Here is a 21,097-nt window from a genome sequence, read left to right as displayed (position 1 = left end):
GACAAATGCCAGAAATCGGTTTACTCAGTGTATGGAGAATGGGGGACGTCACCTATCTAATTTGATCTTCAAAACTAAGTAAAACAAAACTTTAGGTATGCGCCTACATTATAAAAAAAAATTCTGATTCATACAATGGGTTTTATTAAGTTTTGAAAAAAGGAAGTTATGCTGCCTTACCCTGTATTGCGCAAATGCTTCGAAATCCTGCTATGACTTATTTTATGGGTATGTCTTATTTTCAGGAAAACACAGTACTATCCCAAACAGACCCACCTTTCTCTAACTAAATTAAGCAGGGTAAATCAAGTCTGCTTAGTACTTAGACGGATGGTCATCTGTCAGGGTTCTCTCTAGATTAGGCCAGGAAAGAAACATGTCTGAAACCCGCGAGAGCCATTAATGCCAATCAAAGTTAACAATACTGTGCTAGACAGATCAATATAACACATCTACCTACATTCCTGAGTGGGTTTTGGAATGCTGCTTGATCAATATTCAGAGCCGTTCCTTCAGTTCTTTTAACAGCTGGCTTGAAAGCAAAGAAGTGGATATTGTTCACTCGGAGGAAAAGGAGCAGCATGCCAGACAAATTATTATCCACAAGTATAACCACAAGTATGCTGAGCTAGCTGTGTTAGTCCAAAGCTGTATATTTCCCCTACACAATTGCATATATATATTATTCAGGCATTCCCCGAGTTATAAACATCCAACTTACAAATGACTCATAGTTAAGAATGGGGCTGAGACAACAGTAAGTGAGAGAAATTCACTCCTAGAATCATAGAGTTTGAAGAGACCTCATGGGCCATCCAGTCCAACCCCCTGCCAAGAAGCAGGAATATTACATTCAAAGCACCACTGACAGATGGCCATCTAGCCTCTGTTTAAAACCCTCCAAAGGAGGAGCCTCCACCACACTCCGGGGCAGAGAGTTCCACTGCTGAACGGCTTTCACAGTCAGGAAGTTCTTCCTCACGTTCAGATGGAATCTCCTGGAAGTGTTATCATGGGGAAAGGGGGTCTGGAGTTATACTAAAAATGGTACCGTTTCCAACTTACATACAAATGCAATTTAAGAATAAACCTACAGAACCTATTTTGTTCGTAACTTGGGGACTGCCTGTATATGAACACCACATACTGATTCAGTGCTTCTGCCTGTTCTGTTATTCTCTCAGAGTGATGACAAAGCCTTTTTCCCCAGCTAAAGGCAAGCCCAAATTGCAACTAATAATAAAGGGTGTGTTTGCATTTATGTTATATAATCCTAATAACATACAGTATACAATGAATTCTGCATTATATACTTCAGGTACATTTGAAAGATAGCCTCAGGAAATAAAACGAGTATAGTACTTTCCCCCTCATTGCAATTCTCAATAGAGATTTATTGGTTTTATTTTGCAAGAGTCTTACTTTAAGAAGGGTGCTAATAAGTATTATGATAGTTCACACTGAAAGCAATTTTCCCATAAAAGATGTTACAATAATACCCCCTATGGAACTTGTGTAATCTCAGAGTAGATAGTCAAGTGCACAATTAAACATATTTTTTACAAGAGGGAACCTCATCCCTGGCTTCTTGGACTAGTAGTTGTGAGAACCTTAATTAGCACAAAATGTCAATATTAGGATGTTTCTGGCATTCTGCTAAAATAAAAAGAGCATATTTATCACTTAGCTTTGGTATTATCTGCAGTAGGTTTTAATAAGTAGAATATATATACCAACCCTTCTTTTTCTTTCTTCCATGGCTGTGAAGCTTACAAAGATGGAATAAGTCATTTATCAAAGAGGAAATATTACAGACGCAGAATTAAAGTTTTGAAGACCCAATTTTATCTTTAATCCTCAAGGAAAGAAGGGGAAGAAGAGGGGAAAGTTTAAGCTATGAAACAAGCAGTCAGAAGAGTGAGCACCCAGTGACATGAGTGGTGTGCATACTTTTACAATAATATGGGCACAAAAGAGATTGTCACCTTTAGTACATTAGGATCCCTAGGTTTCTTTGCCTCCATGCGCCTTTACGTTTGACTTGCATGAATTTTATCACAGGTTCATAGCGGCTTTCGCTGTTGAAATGCTTTACAGAGCCTAAAGCTTCCAAACTGCCTATCTGGCCTGTACATATTTCATTAAAAATAAACTCTATATAATAAATAAATATATAAAATAAATAAAATGTTGCCTTTGGAATTTCTATAAATAAATTTAGCTTTTTATTTATTTTTTATTTTTATTTTTCCCCCATCTTCTCCTGTTTTACCTAAGAGGTGTTTGCTTGAAACTCAACAAGGGGTGACTCCCACTTGAGCCATCAAACGGAAAATAAGTCTCTTTTGCTTTTGTATCCTTTTGTTTAAGTAAGACAGAACCCTCCATGCCTTTTTTTAAAATGCAGCGTACACTTGCGCAGGCCACCAGCCAAAATTCCTGATGAGTCAAAGTATGGCAGCTATGCTGATATAGAATGAAGTACAACAGATCAAAAAATTTAAAAGCGTGTCTGTTTCCCAGCATGCATCAGGCCTTTTTCCCCCCTTCCTTCTTGCTCCCGCTTCGTTCATCCTCTTTCTCTTTCACTCTCACACATTCTCACGCTTCCTTCCTTTCTCTCTTAATAAATCAAGCGATGGGCGTAGGCTCTCCTCCAGGAAGACAAACCCTTTAAGTGCAGAACAAAATCAGCATGTTCCATCCAAGCCTCCATCATATATTATGCATGCGACAAAGTTTGGCAACAGTGGAGCTGATGTGATGACACAGCTAATCAATTAAGAACCCACCGCATGAAACCTTTATAGTGGTTACTTTGTTTTAAGGGCTCAAGGGAAGAAAATGTCTTTGTCAACTTTGGCTTAAAATATCCTTATATAGTTCAGGGACTTTCTCTGGGTCCACTGGTCTAGGTAAAAAATGCGTGAATTTGTGATGCCGCTTAGTCCTAGTCCCTTCTCGTGGAGTCCCATCTTTGTTTAATGCAACATAATATCGTCTTCCAGTGTCCACGTGCTTATATAGGTTCGATGAATATGTGTTATACCAGTTCTCTTCAAACTGTTCTCTGAACACACACTCCTGGGTTAATTTTTCCTGTGGAGAGAAAACAGAAAAGAATAGTAAGAATTTTAGGATAATTTTATTCTTCATCCACTTAATAATAATAATAATAATAATAATAACACTTTGTTTATATTCCACTCTGTCTCCCCCAGGGGATTCAGAGCAGATTACAACATAGACAGAGCAGCAAACATTCAATGCCTTTAATACAGTGGAATAACAATGACACACAAATACACAGAACAAAGGTAATCTTTTTTCATCTCCGGCTTCTGGAGGTGGTGCTCAACTCTAGCCACAGGGAGGTGCTCTTGTTCCATTTCCAAGCTTGTTGTCCATACATACCTCCTGGTCATGTTGCCAGCATGGCTAACAGTGGGAGCCCACCTCGACCCATGGTTTTGACCTGCCAACCTTTAGGTCAGCAGATTCAACAGTTCAATGGTTTAACCCATTGTGCCACCAGGGCCACTTACTTTGCTAGCTTCCAAAATGGAAAACCAGAGACTGCCATCTTAAAAAAAGAAAGATACAGTCCTATCCCCAATCTCCATCTCCTCTGTTTTAAATTATATTTGATTATTTCTCTAAAGCATCTACCTTTGTAGCTAGCTCACTAGTTCAACACACCATTGTAATAAACAACTGCACCAATCCCTGTAGATTTGTGAGCACATGTGCAAAATATAAGTAAAATGCATGCTGTTCCATATAGATAATTTGGGTAATATTAAGGAATATCAAAATAAATTATTCACAAGAGCACTTACATTTTTCACCATAACATTAGATTTCTTCTGTTCACTCCTTAACAGTTTTGAATCTTGCCAAGTTTATCCCGCTCCCACCCACAGGAAGATGGTAATCTCCTAAATATTAAATTGTGTCTGCTCACCATTGTGGTTGTACAATAAAAGCTGAAAAAAGCTCAGGTGACAAAATATAGACATAAAGCCATCATGCTGTAGTAGTTTGAATTATCAGAATCATTGGTTCTGATAAAGCACTTACAATAATACAGATAAGGTAAAGGGCTTCCCCTTTTACCATTTCTGGCATCTGGAGGCCATGCTCAACTTCCGGCTATGAGGAGGTGCTGTTGTTCTATTTTCCTTGCCAAAGGACCCTGCTGTCCATAGACATTTCTTATCTTTTTGCTTGCATGTCTGCATGAGGCACCCTTTTACCTTCCCGCTGAGGCTAAACCTATTTATCTACTCACATTGCATGCTTTTGAACTACTAAGTTGGCAGCAGCTAAGACTGGCAATCAACAGCTCACTCCAACTCACTGCTTCGAGCCGTTGACCCTCTGGTCAGCAGCCTTTCCTGCAACTAGCAGTTTCAACCGCAATGCTAACTATATATAGTTTCTTTTTATCCTTTCACCATGATTATGTGATTTCCAGTTCTTTGATTAGTTCCTAATCTTGCATGTTCCTCAAACTATTTCAGGTGATAGCACAGTTCCCCACTTTGCTCATATTTAAAATGTGGATCCCACCTGACCCTGGAAGCTATAAAGGGTCAATTCTGGTTATTTGTTTATTTATTTATTTATTTACTATATTTGTATACTGCCCCTTTCAACCGGGAGGCAACTCAAGGCAGTTTCGAGGTGGTTAGTACTTATATGAGAGACTACCAAGGAATACCAGATGCTATAGTCTATATGTCCGAGACCCCTTCCACACAGCTGTAAAATCACCACACTGAATATATAGCAGTGTGGACTCTATAATATTGTGGATTATCTGCCTTGATATTCTGAGTTATATGGCTGTATGGAAGGGCCTTGAAAGGGAAACTGACAAAACCAACCCGGAGTATTCCTTGCCTAAGAAAACCCAATTCATGGGGTCTCCATAAGTTGACTGGCAATTTGAAAGCACACAGACATGCACACAGTTTGGATGCTCGTGGAAGCCATAAGGAAAACCAAATAGCCTTTCAATTAGTGGACCTGTGAGTGTCTCTGTGTGCATGCATCAAATTGCACTTTTCCTTTATTTAAGTCATTTTTTGTGTGAGGTCACTTTAAACCACCAGCTTTAAACGGCCATTTGAGAGTTTGTTTTCTGCATGGCTTGTTTTAAGAGATATCTTTAAAATGCTAAAACCTTCCATACAGCTTTGCTTCAAAACAGGCTGAAAACAGCTGCTTCATTTGTAAATTGAAGTGCAACAGGTCTAAAGACCTCAGTGTTTTGTTCCATGTGTTCCCACTCATACAAACAATCCATTTGTAATAGGCTAAGACTTTATCCTCACAGTTAATTTTTTACTTTGATGACACTTCACATCAATAGCTTAATAGATAATTACATTTTTATTAAATTTTGAAGCAAATTGATGAATGAAGAGGTCAGAGAATAAGCAACCATCTTGTAAGATGTCACATGACCCTTCTTTGAGCCTCAAAATATTATTCAGTGTTCAGGCTTTGAATGACAAACATTCAAAGAGTCACTTGACTATTTTTGAAAGCCTATAAATGCAAAGGTAAGGAAGGGTAGAAAAAACGTTTTGTTTATACTGCTATATTGTATTAAAATTTATAAAATATCTAGCCCATCTTTCTCCATTACTGAAAAAAATCTTATTTATTTCCACCACCAATAAAAAAGCCTCTTAAATCCTGAAAAAGCACAAAAGCCCAGGTTTATAAAGAACGAAATTGCACATGCATTACAAGTGATGTTTCCATCATAGATAGGTATTTATTAATGCTAAGACAAGTCATACATTCTCAGCCTCAGAGGAAGGTAAAGTCAAGTCCCCTCAGAAGAAACTTTACTTTAAAAAAAACCCTGTGATAATTTCACCATAGGGACACGATCAGCTGGAAATGATTTGAAGGCACACACAAAAACAACAATATTGCATATATCATAAAATAGAAATAATAACAAATATATGAAAACAATAATACTCAAATCAAACAAAATCCCTTTTGCTGCGAGATATTCATGCATATACTTAGAAATCTTGCACATTGGAAAAGTCCTTGAATATTGAATTTTGGATGTGCTTGTACAGAATTAAGTCAGCAGAACTTAGAAACCTTATTTTGTGTCACTACAACCTGTGATGATAGTTGACTTCCATGTTGGTAGAGCAGGGTATGGCATTTAGGTTTTAGCCTGAATTCAGAAGTAGCCACATTTCAAAAATGGATTCAGCACAATTGATAGCTCCTTTAAATGTAGCTTAAAACCTGGAACCCATTCACTGCCCCACTGACTTGGGAGCCACCAATCACCATGATCAAGTCCCAAAGGCCCCTTCTTCACAGACTTGCCATGTTGACTAGAGGATTCTGGTATTTACAGTCTTAAAAGAAAGGTTTCCAAAATGGACAAGTCAGTATATCTAAATCAGTGGTTTCCAGTTTTTGTTTTTGTTTTTTGTTTTTGACCAGGGACCACTCTCCAACATTAGTATCAAAGAGGTTACAAATCAGTTTTTGGTAAACTTTTATTTGGATTGATGATTTGGGGAGCTGATTCAGAAAATTGAGTTGGATAAACCACATCAGCTCTAGTTTCTATTACAGAATATATGTCATTCATAGTTGCCATCTGCTCACCCACAGTAAACCATATTTAGTAAGTCTCGGCACTATAAGAGGGTTTCGCAGGACTAGTTGCTCTCATTGCAATGGTGTAGTAATGGTGAGGGCACAGACCATATTTTAGTTCTTGTGGACCATTGGTAGTCCCTGGACCACAAGTTGGGAACCACTGATCTAAATGCTATGTAATCATTGAAATTTCTGCTCACCTATGGACATAAATCCCACAGATTCCAGTGAATAGCCAGGTTATTTTCAACCACTTTTCCCTTTATGTAGTACTGCTATGCATACCATTTTTAATTTAAGCATTCTGATGCCTTTAACATGGCTTTATATGCAGAAAATCAGCAGATGAAACTTTATAAATGTCAGCAGCTCTCATGCTAATTCAATTTTAATTCAATGCGCGATTCAAAGAAAGTTTTTATTCATCCTTTTGTCTGGTAGCATCACTTTTTACCCTTAGGCATTAAAAAAATCTGTATCTGCCAATATGATGCAGCAGAGGCAGTGACACCTTCAGTATAGCAAATATGTAGCAAAAACACTTTTCGAGTCATTCAGCACTTGAATTATTAAGAGACAGTGCTTCAGAAGCCGTATATGGCAGGGTTGCAGAATGCTTGCAACAGAGCCATTGTTGGCAAAGCTAAAGCCCTTGTCATCACTTCTGTGTTATGCCACTGTGTGCTGCGAATTTAGGTTTCATAATAAACTAAATAAGTGAAGCCTGTTGAGTACATGGAATAAAGCCTTCCAGATTCAACCTTGAGCTGGTGATTCATCAGTAGGACTGGCCACTCTCCTGTCAAAGTCAACAGTAGATAACTGGGGGGAGAGGAGAGGAATATAAACGTCTGACTGACTGAACAGTGAACAAAAAGGGATACTCAAAGGCTGGTGGCTTTCAAGTCAGTGGGCTGCTATCCAAGGTACTGAAGCCAATCTCCAAAATAGACTCAGCATCTTATATAGCCTTTATAGTTTGGATTGAAATCCAAAGCAGATGCACCATGCCACTGACATTGCAGTCATCAGCCAACACTGTTCATTTAGAGCACCACATCAGAATCTCTAACTGTAAAACAATTCCCATGCATACCTAGAAAGTATGCCACACTGAGTAGAATCAAACTTCAAGTATCTGTATTGTTGCACTTTTCATGAGATGTTCCCTGTTCACATTACATGGCTATTCTATGGGAAAGATCACACATTTTCTTGTTCCTCCTTGGAAGAATAAATAAACTCAAGATAGCTAATTACAGAAGGACTGATTAAACGTCCAAGCAAAGCATCAGCAAATCCTGCTTCGACATCTCTCTTTGTGTGAATCTTTTAGCTTCATTACTCTCAGAGTACATGGGAAATGTATGACCCTGAAGGTGGTAGTAAGTAAGCCTATCCAAAAAACGGTTTTTCTTTGCAGAGCAAGATGTGCCCCCTTTCAATCCATTTATAAAAGCCAACCAAACTGGTAAATGAATGTTTCTACAGCATTCTATTTTGCCTGCAGATGCAAGCTCACCGCATGCTGTACAAATTGCATGGCACACGGCCCACTCTTCTTTGATAACCTGCTGCCTTCTCCTAGATACTGCTGCCACGTGCAGCAATCTTATTCTGTCTAATGGTAAACTACTCCTAAGAGTGAGCTAACATTGATTTTCTATAGTTATATTCTTACATCAATGCTGACACCCTTCTGATACTAGCTTCAGGAAATACATCAAATACAACTAGAGCCGGTACTGTCTGCATGATTCCATTAAATAATATTTAAAAATGGCTACTGTCTTCTCTCAGCCAAAAAATATTGTCAGCCCCTTTGATTAACAACCCAGATATATTTTTTCCACTGAAGAAGTCAATTACAAATATGAGGTACTTTGTCCAGGCAATAGCACAACTTTATAATCCCTCCACACATATAACAAATGGTGTGTTTTATTTTATTTTAGCATCTAAAATAACATGCTGTGGTCTAAAAAACAACTTGATACAAATTTGATACATCCCAACTTGTCACATCTTTGCAATACATAGATTTTATAAAAAAATGCAAATTGTCAGATAATTCAAGGGAAAATCATTCATACTAGGTAAAGGTCTTCCCCTGACATTAAGTCCATTCGTGTCCGACTCTGGGGTGTGGTGCTCATCTCATTTTTAAGCCGAAGAGCCAGCGTTGTCCGTTGACACCTCCAAGGTCATGTGGCCAGCATGACTGCATGGAGTACCGTTACCTTCCCGCCAGAGCTACTCACATTTACATGTTTTCAAACTGTTAGGTTGGCAGAAGCTGGGGTTGACAGCAGAAGCTTACGCCGCTCCCTGGATTCAAACCTGCAACCCTTCAGTCAACAAGTTTAGCAGCTCAGTAGTTTAACCCACTGCGCCACCGGGGCATACTAGGACAGGTCTATTTTACTGTGATTGTATTCCCTTGCTAACTTTACCTGCTCCATTTCTTCTCATGTCTGTATTTCTAAATGTTCAGCTGAGTATAAATAACTGCAGTGTTAAACATTCGTGCAGTGGAGGAAATTTCATTTGGAATGAGTACAGTTCTTATTGCGTCCATGCATTCATTTTGCCTTCCCCCAATATCCCTGCACTCAAATCAAGAATCTCCACCAACACCACCATCATTGTTATCAAAAGCAACAACAAACAGATGCTTATTTCTCTTTTCACTTTTGTACAAATCTATTATAAATACCTTCGAAAAGTAACCAAGAACCTTGTGGCACCTTGAAGATTAACACGGCTTCCATTCTGTAAACCCAAACTTTAGCCCTCCAGGTGTTTTGAACTTCAACTCCCACAATTCCTAACAGTCCAAAACACCTGGAGGGCTGAAGTTTGCTCATGCCTGCTGTAAACCAACTATGTGTGTGATCTATAAAGTAGCAATTTCAAGGTCAGCATTTCTCCCCTTAAATACGACACTTATCATTCAAAACACCTTCATACTGCAATGTCAAAACGAATAATACTTGTATAGCCTTAGCATCTCAGGCCAAGTTTTTCAACACTGCCCCAACTAGTTGGCACAATCCAATATTCCAAATGCAAGTGCTTATTTGTTGGCATATGCATCAGGGCTCACGAGGACAGGAAAATATGCATCGATTCCAGGCCACAACAGTATTTCTGCTATTGTTGGCAGATGTTGAAATATGGGTACTAATTTTGCCAGTGTCAACAAGGCCCTAAAGGATCATGAATATTAGATGTTATGTTTCATTGAAACTAATGGAATTAGATCACAGCCACTTTTCATCACACTGTAGCCTGATGGCAATCCCCATCTTCTGCTGACAGTTTTGAAAGCCAACTCAACCAGCCTAGGGGTACAATCAATTAGGAATTCCTCCTACACAAGTCTCACTGGAAGAAATGGGAATTGGACAAAATCACAGCATAAAATCCCAGGTGTATAACTGCCAAACCCTTCATTAGTTCCTTGCACATTCCTATATTGGGGAGGGGAAGCTTCTGTAGTTCAGCATGACATTAAAATTCTTGTAACCACCAATTGCAATATGAAAACAGGAAGGAGAAATGCCAGCTCATATCAAAATCTAACACATTTCCAAATCCATTTCTTTGGTCTAGGAAACCAGCCTCATGCCCTCCTTTACAGAATATTTAAATATTTCCTTTTCAGACACAAAAATATTGGATACAATACTTTTATAAATCTTAATACTGGCCTGTTTATAATGCAATAATGTCCTCTTAAAATACTAAAACTGCAGGACCCCTTCATTATATTAAAACTTTTAAGTTTACTTGGGCAGCAATCCCATAATCCCATACACAATTCCTGGCAGTAATAAACTCCAGTGAAAACTATCTCAGTATAGACACATGTATAGGCGGACTGTACTGTTCTTAGGCTATATTGTGGACCCATATCCAGGACCCATTCATATTGTGCAACTATACTACTGTGATTCTATTTTAACTACCATGGTTCAGTCCCATGTATCTAAATCACATGGAGTTTCTGAGAGTTTCTTTTATGATTCAAAGGCTGGAAATAAAGAGATGATAAAGAGATACATTTCTTCCTGCTGCACAATTCATGAATAAGCGTAGCTTTCCTAACTTTCTTTCTCATGAATGTACAATTAGGATGGACGATGATGTAGCAACTCAACAAGAACTGGTGGTATCCTCTAACACACCTCATGTGATGGCTTGTGTGCATGACTGAGCCATCACACAACTAACAATACAGATATACTGTCAGGAAAATTTATTGTGGTGGAGGCGGTGCCTGCAAATCAATGTTGATCTGACAGTGTAGAAAGGGCCCTAGTTAACCATTCAAATCACTACACAATACAATTCCAGCCACACAAATATACTGAGTGACAATTCAGCTCAGTGGAACTTATTGCCACCTAAATGTATGTAAGATTGGACCCTTAGGATGCTTCTAGGCTTGACAGAAATGCACAACAAAGTGGGTTTTTAAAACCCGCTTTGGCATGCATTTCTGTCCCACACCCCCTCCCAAAGAAAACCGGGCTTTCCCAGTGGGATGTTTCCCAGACACCCAAACCCCTCCTTCCTCAACCAGCCTTAAAATTAAAGAAATTTTCCTCCTTCCCTGCCTCTTGGCACATCATTTCTGTGCACCAGAAGGATTGCCAGAGGAGCACAATAGTGGCCCAGTAAGTTTTCTTTAATTTTAAGGCTGGATTGGGAGGGTTGGGCCAGGGGGTGCCCTCTTCATTCTCTGGGCTCATGGAGCCCAATAAACCAAGAGGGCTGTGACTGGGGACTGACCCCTGGCTAGTCCCAGGACTACCCGGTAGTCAGTCCCTACAGTCCCAATACCCCATTAGAACCGAGCATTGTTTGGATGGCTCAGGTAAAAGCCTGACAGGCCCTGCATTTTGGGGCCTATCTGGAAGCGCCCTTACAGTACCACATTTGTTTGGTTTATACATTCATAAAATCATAAAATGTAGAGTCATCCAACTAGTGCCTTGCACAGTAATCCTAAAGAATTCCAAAGTAGACATAGCATTATTGCAGAATATATGCAGTCTTCTCAACTATGCTTTTCAAGTACTGCTCACATTCTAAGTAATTACTATACTGTACCATAACACATATCTAGCTGCCAGAGAAGGGGAAGTTTTCATATGAGCACATACAACCCTAACATGATGCAAATGCAATGTCACCACAAAGATTCATAGTTATATAAAACATTTTATTTAACCAACAGCAGTTCTGATTCTTAACTACTGTATACGCATCTTTCCTGCCATCTCTGCACCATTGTGCTGAGTCACTTCCTACCCTTCCCTTCATCTTATGTCTTGCCTCTGGGGAATTACTCTTCAGTCCAGTTCAGGAGACTGTTTGTTTGTTGTGCCATCAGAACATGGGCATTTTCTATTCCTTGATTTGTTTCTCTCCAATTCAACTACAGAAACAAATCTAAATTCTTTCTTGCCTTTACTGAGAGTGAAACAAACCAGAGAAGAAGTGTCTGTGTTTGGACAACTTAACAAATCAAAAATGGAACAAAACTCTGTGATTCATTTATCACTCCATCATCACAGAGAGTGATGAGGCAGAATGCAGCAGCTTGAAAAAGCAAACAACGTGGGGCCCTTCCACACAGCCCTATATCCCAGAATATCAAGGCAGAAAATCCCACATTATCTGAGTATGGATTCAGATAACCCAGTTCAAAACGGATATTGTGGGGATTTTTTGCCTTGATATTCTGGGAAATAGAGCTGTGTGGAAGGGCCCATGGTTCCTGAAGATCACTGACTTCATATATTGCCCAAACTGGCCCTTCCTGTCTGCAGCTCCAGTTCTCACATCTTGTTCCAGATTTATAGATATGAAAGAAATTCAGTGCATATGTGAATGCATGCTTGCTTCTTTATTTATTTATTTATTTGGAAGAAATAAATCAACCTTCAATTACAAAGGTTACCAAGGTAGTTTACAAATTCTTAATCTGGCAATTCCCTACCCTGAGGCATACAATCTAAGTCCCTTTCTACACTGCATATAAAATCCAGATTATTTGCTTTGAACTAGATTATATAGCAGTGTAGACTTATATAATCCAATTCAAAGCAGATAATATGGATTATCTACTTTGATAATCTGGATTATATGGCAGTGTAGAAGGGGGCTAAGACTTTTGAGTCTCTGAATTATTCCTGGGGTTCTTCAGCTTTAAATCAAAATGTGTTGATGCCTCTTCTGTGTATCACTAAAGATCTTCCCTCTTAATTATTTCCCTTGGTTCCTCTTAGAACCTACCTTTTCTATAATTGAAAATGCCTCCTCCCAACTCCTTCCCCAAATGCAAGGACTACTATCTTCAAAAGGTGCAAACAGTTGGGTCAGACCATTCCTGTACTCTCAGAGTTTCCCCAGGAGTTCAGATATACACCTGAATATGCCCTGGGTATATTTCTAGCATGGTGAACATTCTCTCTGCCTTAGGTAGCTTTCCCAGATCTCAAGACCTGATCCTGAGTATCAGGTTTTCATGATTTATCTCCAGGTGGTTAAAAAAGATACAAATCTTCTCTTTTCAATGAATTTAGTTCCAGGCAAGATGAAAGTAGAGCCTCACTTATCCAACATAAACAGGGCGGCAGAAAGTTGGATAAGCAAAAATGATGGAAAATAAGAAGGGGTTAAGGAAAGCCTATTAAACATCAAATTGCATTATGATTTTTAAAATTAAGCATCAAAACATCATGATTTACAACAATTCAACTGAAAAAGCAGTTCAATACACAGTAACATCATGTAGTAATTACTGTATTTACGAATTTAGCACCAAAACATCGCAATGTATTGAAACAGCTGTGGATCTGGGTGGGAGGCAGACTGTGTTGGATAATACAGAATGTTGGATGAGCGAAAGTTGGATAAGCAAGACTCTACTGTATATGCAAATCTCCAACTAAATGGAGCAGCTTACTTGATTTGTTGCTGCAACTTGCAAAGTCTCTCCAGGCAGTCTATTTACTTAGCTTCTTCCTTCCCTCCTAGCTACTGCGATGCCAGGCATCATTCCCTACTCTGCTCTGCATCCATTTCTGGCTAGAAGCAAGCAAGTTAGATTAAGTTATATCATCTCTCTCAGTAAGTAAGAAGGAATAATTCCTACATTTCCCCTTGATCTGAGAACAGCAACTTTGGTTGAAAGTTTAAGTCTTAATTTCTAAATAGGAACATATGTTCTTTTTGTGTGCATGTGTGAATGGCCGGGTATGAGGAGCTGTGACTGATACTTAATGACATCAGGAGAGACCTTCCCTAGTCTTAAATTTTGGCTTGGAAACCTCAGATAATCCTGAATTACCAGTCCTACTCATAAGTAATATGTTGTGAGTTCTATGCTAGTAATAAGTTGAGTTACCCAATTTCTTCTTTTCCTGCTCTCTGCCATCCTTTTGAAATTTGCCCAAAGGCTTCAGGCAATTTAACCACATATTATGCACTCTTGATTTGGACACAGTAATCACAACAATTTAACTCAATTAAAGCATAGTGAGGCCAATGTTAAAAAAAAACTGTAAGAAACTTACCGAGCCATAAAGTTCCCCTTTCTCGTTCATTCCAAGATAAAGTCCACTGTCTACCCCTCGAATGCTGACCAAGCCCACTGCTATACTGATAAATTCCAGGATACCTGCAGGATAAATAAGGCAAAATATTAATTCCATTCACCGATTCAGTACTTTTGGTATTACCTTTTAATTGACTCAAGTCATTATTAAAATAGCAGTTGTTTTCCATAAGATGGAAGAATTCCAACAGATGAGTAATTATTAGAGATTACTGCATCCTTAGCACATAGAAGACAACAATACAATGATACCAAAACTCTATGCAATGTAAAAGCTCATGAGTGCCAAGACAAAAGCTCAACCCTTCTCAAAAAAAGGTTTCCATAAACCTTTCTGATTGAAAATAATAACTGACCCAATGTTTCAGGCAATCCTTTGATACAGTGAGACATACAAACTGCTTGGTAACATCATTTTCAGATGGTTATTTTTAAAATACATTTTATATGATGTGAAATATTATTTTGTATCTGCTGAAGCAGAACTCAAAAATGAATGCATCCTCATCATAGGCTATCACTTGTGGCCAAGAATGATTGTCTTCCAAGGGTAAAGTTTTGGTGGTGGGTCCGTAAGTGACTGTAGAGACCTGTTCTGGATCCACATGGTCTTTCACAGTGAGGACATACATTTCCAGATGGAAGGTGGTCCCGACAATAGTTTGTCAAGTGCCTTCCTCTTGGTACATTTCTCCCTTTCACCCTCTATTCATGCCTCTTCAAAATTCACAGCATGTTTGATAATAGCTGACCTCCATTTATGAATCTTAAGGGCCAGGGCTTCCCAGTTCTCTAAGTTTATTCCACATTTCTGAGGTTAACTTTATGCCCATCTTTAAGTCTTTTTTGCTGTCCACTGACATTCCGTTTTCCATTCTTGAGCTGACAGTGGGAGACAGTGATCAGGCATTTGGACAATGTGCTCAGTCCACCAAAATTGATGATGGAGAATCATTGCTTCAGTGCTGGTGGTCTTTGCTTCTTCCAGCACATTGACATTTGTCCACCTGTCTTCCCAAGAGATTTGCAGGATTTTTCAAAGGCGACATTGATGGAATCATCAAAAGTTGAGAGTGATGTTTGTAGATGATCCATGTTTTGCAGGTGGACAATAGAGTTGAAAGGACAATGGCTTTATAAACAAGCATCCTAGTATCTCTATTAATGTTCTGATCCTTGAACAGCTCCTACTTCATTAGAAAAAATGCTGCACTCGTAGAACTCAGACAGTGTTGTATTTCGTATTTACAGATGGATATTTCTAAAAAGACATTTCATAGGCTGTGAAATATTATTTTGAATCAGGTGAAGCAGAATTCAACAATGAATGTATAACTATAATTGAGTCTAATAAAATTTAGACTCTAAATCAGTAGAGGGAAATATACAGCCCTGCAGATGTTGAAATATTCAAAAACAATGGTGAAAAATGTATTAGGAAATCCTGATGAGAACACTGCAAAGATTTACAATCTCTACATTTTAGAACTTTGTGTGAAAAAAAATGCATGTGGAATTTTTTGTGTGTCAAAAACAGCATTTCTGTACAGAAAAAAAAATCCTGAAAAGAAAAATGCAGTTTTATGCCCTGAAAAAAGGGCCATCATAGTTAGTACACTTTGGTCCTCAGCAGTGCTCACATTTGTTCACATCTCCTGTTTTATCCAATAGAAAACTTTAGGAAATCCACCAAAATCTGAACTTAGTACAAGCAGTCCCCAAGTTAAGAACAAGATAGGTTCTGTAGGTTGAATGTATTTGTAAGTAGGAACAGGTACATTTTTTCAGTGGAACTCCAACTAGAGAGAGAGAGAGAGAGAGAGAGAGAGAGAGAGAGAGCTTTGGATGCCATAGGGAATGGTTAACACATCTGTGGCATTTGTTTTCCACTCTGTACCCATGTTCAGAAGATTTCACCGCACTTTCTGTCCTTGTGATAATTGGATTTTGGAAAAAAAATGGCTTGTTGTGGAATCGAGAATTGGAGATAAAGCTTCAGTGGAGACACCTTTTTCCCATGATAATTTTTCCCTTCCTAGGGGTAGATTTCTCTCACTTCCTGTTGTCTCAGCCCCATTCTTAACTATGAGCCATTTGTAAGAAAGATGTTTGTAACTTGGGCACTGCTTGTACTAACTTGCCCCTTTCCTTTCCTCAGTTTCCCAAATTTCCATCTCCCAGGTCCTAAAAGCAGTCACCCTGAGGTATTATATGAATTACATTCCTCCTTTTTAACCTTCTGGGAACTCTAAATGCAGGGCTAAAAGAAACTATCACTTCCCACCATCTTGCAGTCCCAGCTCCTCTCAAGCTCATTTAGTGGAAACAAGTGACTACTCCCACACATAGGAACTCGCTAAGGAAGCTAGGAAGGCTCCCTCTTTGCTCTCCTTCCACTGTTAAGTAAAAACATTCTTATTCCTTTTTAAAGGAGTGCTTTGCTGTTTTGTTGATTTTTTAATATAGTCTCTCAATGAATTGTAGTAGTTTTAATTTTACAAATTGCTTAGTTTCTAAATAATTTTTATCTTTATACTTTTATTGATGTTTATATAGTTTTAAACTGTATCGTTTTTAGACTCATTAGTCGAGTCTAGAAAATAGTGGTAGAAAATAAATGAATAAAATAAATAGAGAAACAAGCAGACAAATACATAGTATGTCAGTGGCTGTAGGTGGCTTCCTTGCCAAATGATAATGTATCTGCCAGGAGTTTTAATCGAAATGTTAAATAGCCTTGTCCCCAAATGGGTTCAGCACCTTGGATAGCTCCATGAGCCTAGCCTTGGAGGAGGGATAAAACAAGAGCACTGGCTCTGCAAATAAAAATTCTGCAGGTCCATATTAAATTTACCTTAATAACACCAATTTCTAGCATTGAAATAACTCAATAACTCAGCTGAGTATTTAGAAAAGTGGGCATCAAAAAAAAAAAAAACAGGAACAGGTAAAAGGTACCCAAGTTATGCAAATACAGCTAATATAAGAATTCAAGGTGTGAACAATTTTCAGCATCTCATTTTCTTAAATGCTAGAGATCTGGGACATAGTTTGCCTGGGCCAGAATTATTATTTGGGGGACAGCAATGTTCTCATTTTGCTACATCCCTCATAGCTACTCCCTTGGATTTCTCCGTTAAAGTTCAGATGAAATTTCAAAGCCACACTTCCTGATGTTTCAGCTATGTTGTAGCTGCTCTGAGTCCTTCAATTTGTGGGGGGGGGGGGGGTATTTAAAAATAAATAAAATGTTTTCTGCTGGGTTCATGAATGCTCTAATTGGTCTAATTCTACACAAGAACATAGGTTGTCAAACAATATCCAGAAATATATATTTTTCTTTTAAATGCTACTGAAGGAAGTCCAATAGACTCCGTCATGATGCTGGCATACGATCACTACAACAATGCCCTACCTGCTCCTTGACAAATCTGGCAGCTAGGCAATGGTTTCCCATAGAGGAGGTTGCAATATATTTAAATGGAGGCCAGCAGACTCCCAGCGTTACATAATTCAGCATGCAGGCTACACCGGGTATATATTAGAAATTTACTGTCAGCATTATCTGGAACATCCTTTGAGGTTTCCATTTTTCAAAATCAGACTGGCATGAAATGTAACCAATTAACTCCAATTTACCCCAGGATATTTAAAATGCAATGTAGTTATTCTGGAACATAACTACATTGTCCCTTTCAGCTAGAAAAGGTTAGGCGGTGTTTCTTTATCAAAGGTAAAAACTTTAATAAGGTAACACAACATAACTTCCATGAAGCATGACTCAGTGCAAGGCAATATGAAAGAAGCACTGCTTTTCTAATCAAAATGTGGGCAGGGATTTTAAAAAGGAACATTTCTACTTTTAACTGAGGGAGCTGTACAAACTATACATAGGCAAATAATGTTATAACCTAAATGCTTTCTAAAAAGGTAGCATTAGGGGTTCTATTGCCTATTCACCACAGGCAAGTAACAGCTACACTTTGGGAGCATGCAATGGTGCAATGGAGACAGAGCTCATAGGGCCAGAATGCTGGGGCTTTTGGATTCATAGATATACTAATATTATTTCCCATCCCACTCCCATAATTCCCCTGTATGAATTTAAATTCATACAGTAAGGTGAGGAAGGGATTTTCCCAGCAACAATATATTGTTGCGAGCTATTCCTCTTATGCAAAGTATTTAGGAATGGCCATTAAAAACCATTAACTTTACACTTCATGATAAATACAATAACTGCTACAGTTTATTTTATTGTTGAAGGCTTTCATAGCCGGAATCACTGAAGTGTTATACAGTTTCAGGACTGTATGGCCAGGTTGTAGTAGCACTTTCTCCTGATGTTTCACCTGCATCTGTGGCTGGCATCTTCAGAGATCCTCTGAAGATGCCAGCCACAGATGCAGCCAAAGCATCAGGAGAAAATGCTGCTAGAACCCAGCCATACAGCCTGGAAACCACACAATACTCCACTGCTACAGTTTGTTGTTACTTGAATATTTAACACATTTATGTGTTTGATTATGGGGATAGTAATAATTCACTGATTTATACCCCCTTTTCTCACAGGATGGAGTCAATTGCCCTGAGTTCCTCTGGGAGGAGAGGGCGTATTATAAATATATTATTATTATTATTATTATTATTATTATTATTATTATTATTATTTGAAACACAACAAGATGAGTCCACAGCAGACACTCTGCTGGCTGTTGAATTGGATCATACGTCGGACATTTCCGAAGTGTCTAGGACTGTGTGATGTATTGGTGAATAATGTGTGCAAATCCCAGTAAGGTGGCCTTTTGCAGCTGGCAGATGATAATTTTGTCAGCGCCGATTGTGTTTAAGTGCAGGCCAAGGTCTTTAGGCACTGCACCCAGTGTGCTGATCACCACTGGGACCACCTTGACTGGTTTGTGTCCATTTTTGCAGTTCAATTTTTAAATCCTCATATTGTGTCAGCTTTTCCAGTTGTTTCCTGCAATCCTGCTGTCACGTGGGATTGCGACATTATTATTATTATTATTATTATTATTATTATTATTATTAAGATGGCTTACAAAATTCTGTTGCTGGGTGCATTTAAATTGTTTCCAAATTATGGGAAACTTAAAGTGAACTTGTCAATGGATTTTCTTGCTATGGTTTATTCAATGGTAGGTTGTAAGCTCTGAAGCTGAGAGAGCATCACTTGCTCAAGGTTGTCCAGCCAGTGTCCATGGCTAAACAGGTATTTGAGTTCTTGTTTCCCGGTGTCTCCTCAGCAGATAGTCTGCATCAGGTATATTAGGGATTAGGTATTTACTGTCAACAATTTAATGGAAAATGTACCTTCTGGAGGCCTCAGAGGATGAAAATTTGAAACTTTGGGGAGACCTCCAAAGTTCTAGTAATGACCTGTTGGATGGCGAGGGCATAAAACACATTTGACTCTTCTTTCCAATTTCTACAGGGAGATTGAAATATTAGAAACCAGATTTGCTAAGTCCTCAAACTAGCAAAACAACTAGCTCAACAAGGGAATAAAAAAAGAAAAAGAGGCCTCATTTACCACTACTGATGACAGCAAAGACATACTCTCCTTATTCTATCAGGCACTTTTCATTGCATCTGATGTTCAGATGTCCAACAGCATAATCCTATGTGTGCTAATAAACAGTAACATTGACATCAACAGACCTTACTCCCTTCTCTCTGTGCTTTGCAATCCTAGATACAGTTATCCCCAAATGAATCCCAATGAATCCAGGGTCATCCACCCAGAGGACATGTCTGGATTTCACTGTAAAAGAATATACCATAGATGGAACTAGCACTCAAAGGAAGCCTGCAACATTTTAAAGATGAGACAACTTATTACAGCACAATCGCTAGTTTCTGGCCTGGCTTTGTTTTATTAAAAACTTTGAACACTTAAAAACTGCTAACTGGTACTGTGCTGCACTGAAAATTAGTTGTATAAAATTGAGTTGCACAAATATCACTGGGACAAGTTAATTGTGATTAAAATACAGGGTATTTCAAAAGGATGGGTCTGATTCAAATTGCTATATCTCTGCCACAAGCCACCCATGAATGAAACTTTTACACTGAGAAAGGATGAGGCATAAGATTTCAAAGGATTACCACTAGATTCCTCTCACAGCACACAAACAGCCCCTAGCCTCAATCATTTGCAAGATGGTGATTGTGAAACATAACGCCTAATGACATATTCTCTGTTTACAGATTATTTTTTAGATTGCTTCTGGCTCAAAACGGTTAGTAAAACTTGTTAATTCATTAAACAGTTTGTATCTTTTTGGAGCCCCTGGTGATGCAATGAGTTAAACCCTTGTGCCGGCAGGACTGAAGACTGACAGGTCGCAGGTTCGAATCTGGGGAAAGCGCAGATGAGCTCCCCCTGTCAGCTCCAGCTCTCCATGCGGGGACAGGAGAGAAGCCTCCCACAAGGATGGTAAAACAGCAAAACATCCAGGCGTCCCCTGGGCAACGTCCTTGCAGATGGCCAATTCTCTCACACCAGAAGCAACTTGCAGTTTCTCAAGTCACTCCTGAGACACACACACACACACGCGTGTGTGTGTAACTGTAAAATGAATATGGGCCCCCTGGTGGTGCAGTAGGTTAAACTGTTGAGCTACTGAACTTGCAGACCAAAGGATTGGTGGTTCTAATCCAGGTAGTGGGGTGAGCTTCCACTGTTAGACCCAGCTTCTGCCCACTTAGCAGTTCAAAAACATGCAAATATGAATAGATCAATAGGTACCGCCTTGGCAGGAAGATAACAGCGCCCCATGCAGTCATGCT

General features: G+C 38.9%; 1 protein-coding gene across 1 annotated transcript in view; it reads right to left on the bottom strand.

Moving 5' to 3' along the window:
• Window positions 1-1,822: 1,822 nt before the first annotated feature.
• Window positions 1,823-21,097, bottom strand: part of FGF9 (fibroblast growth factor 9) — a 32,946-nt gene continuing 13,671 nt past the window's right edge. Inside the window, exons 2-3 of the mRNA XM_060770941.2 lie at window positions 14,241-14,344; window positions 1,823-3,099 (exon numbers count right to left, since the gene is read on the bottom strand). Coding sequence (XP_060626924.1) covers window positions 2,854-3,099; window positions 14,241-14,344 — 350 coding nt within the window. The 3' untranslated portion in view covers window positions 1,823-2,853. The remainder of the gene's footprint in view (window positions 3,100-14,240; window positions 14,345-21,097) is intronic.

Source organism: Anolis sagrei, chromosome 3, assembly GCF_037176765.1.
Source record: "Anolis sagrei isolate rAnoSag1 chromosome 3, rAnoSag1.mat, whole genome shotgun sequence".
NCBI lineage: Eukaryota > Metazoa > Chordata > Lepidosauria > Squamata > Dactyloidae > Anolis > Anolis sagrei.
Note: the sequence above shows the minus strand (reverse complement) of the source record. Positions and strands in the feature narration are given on the sequence as shown.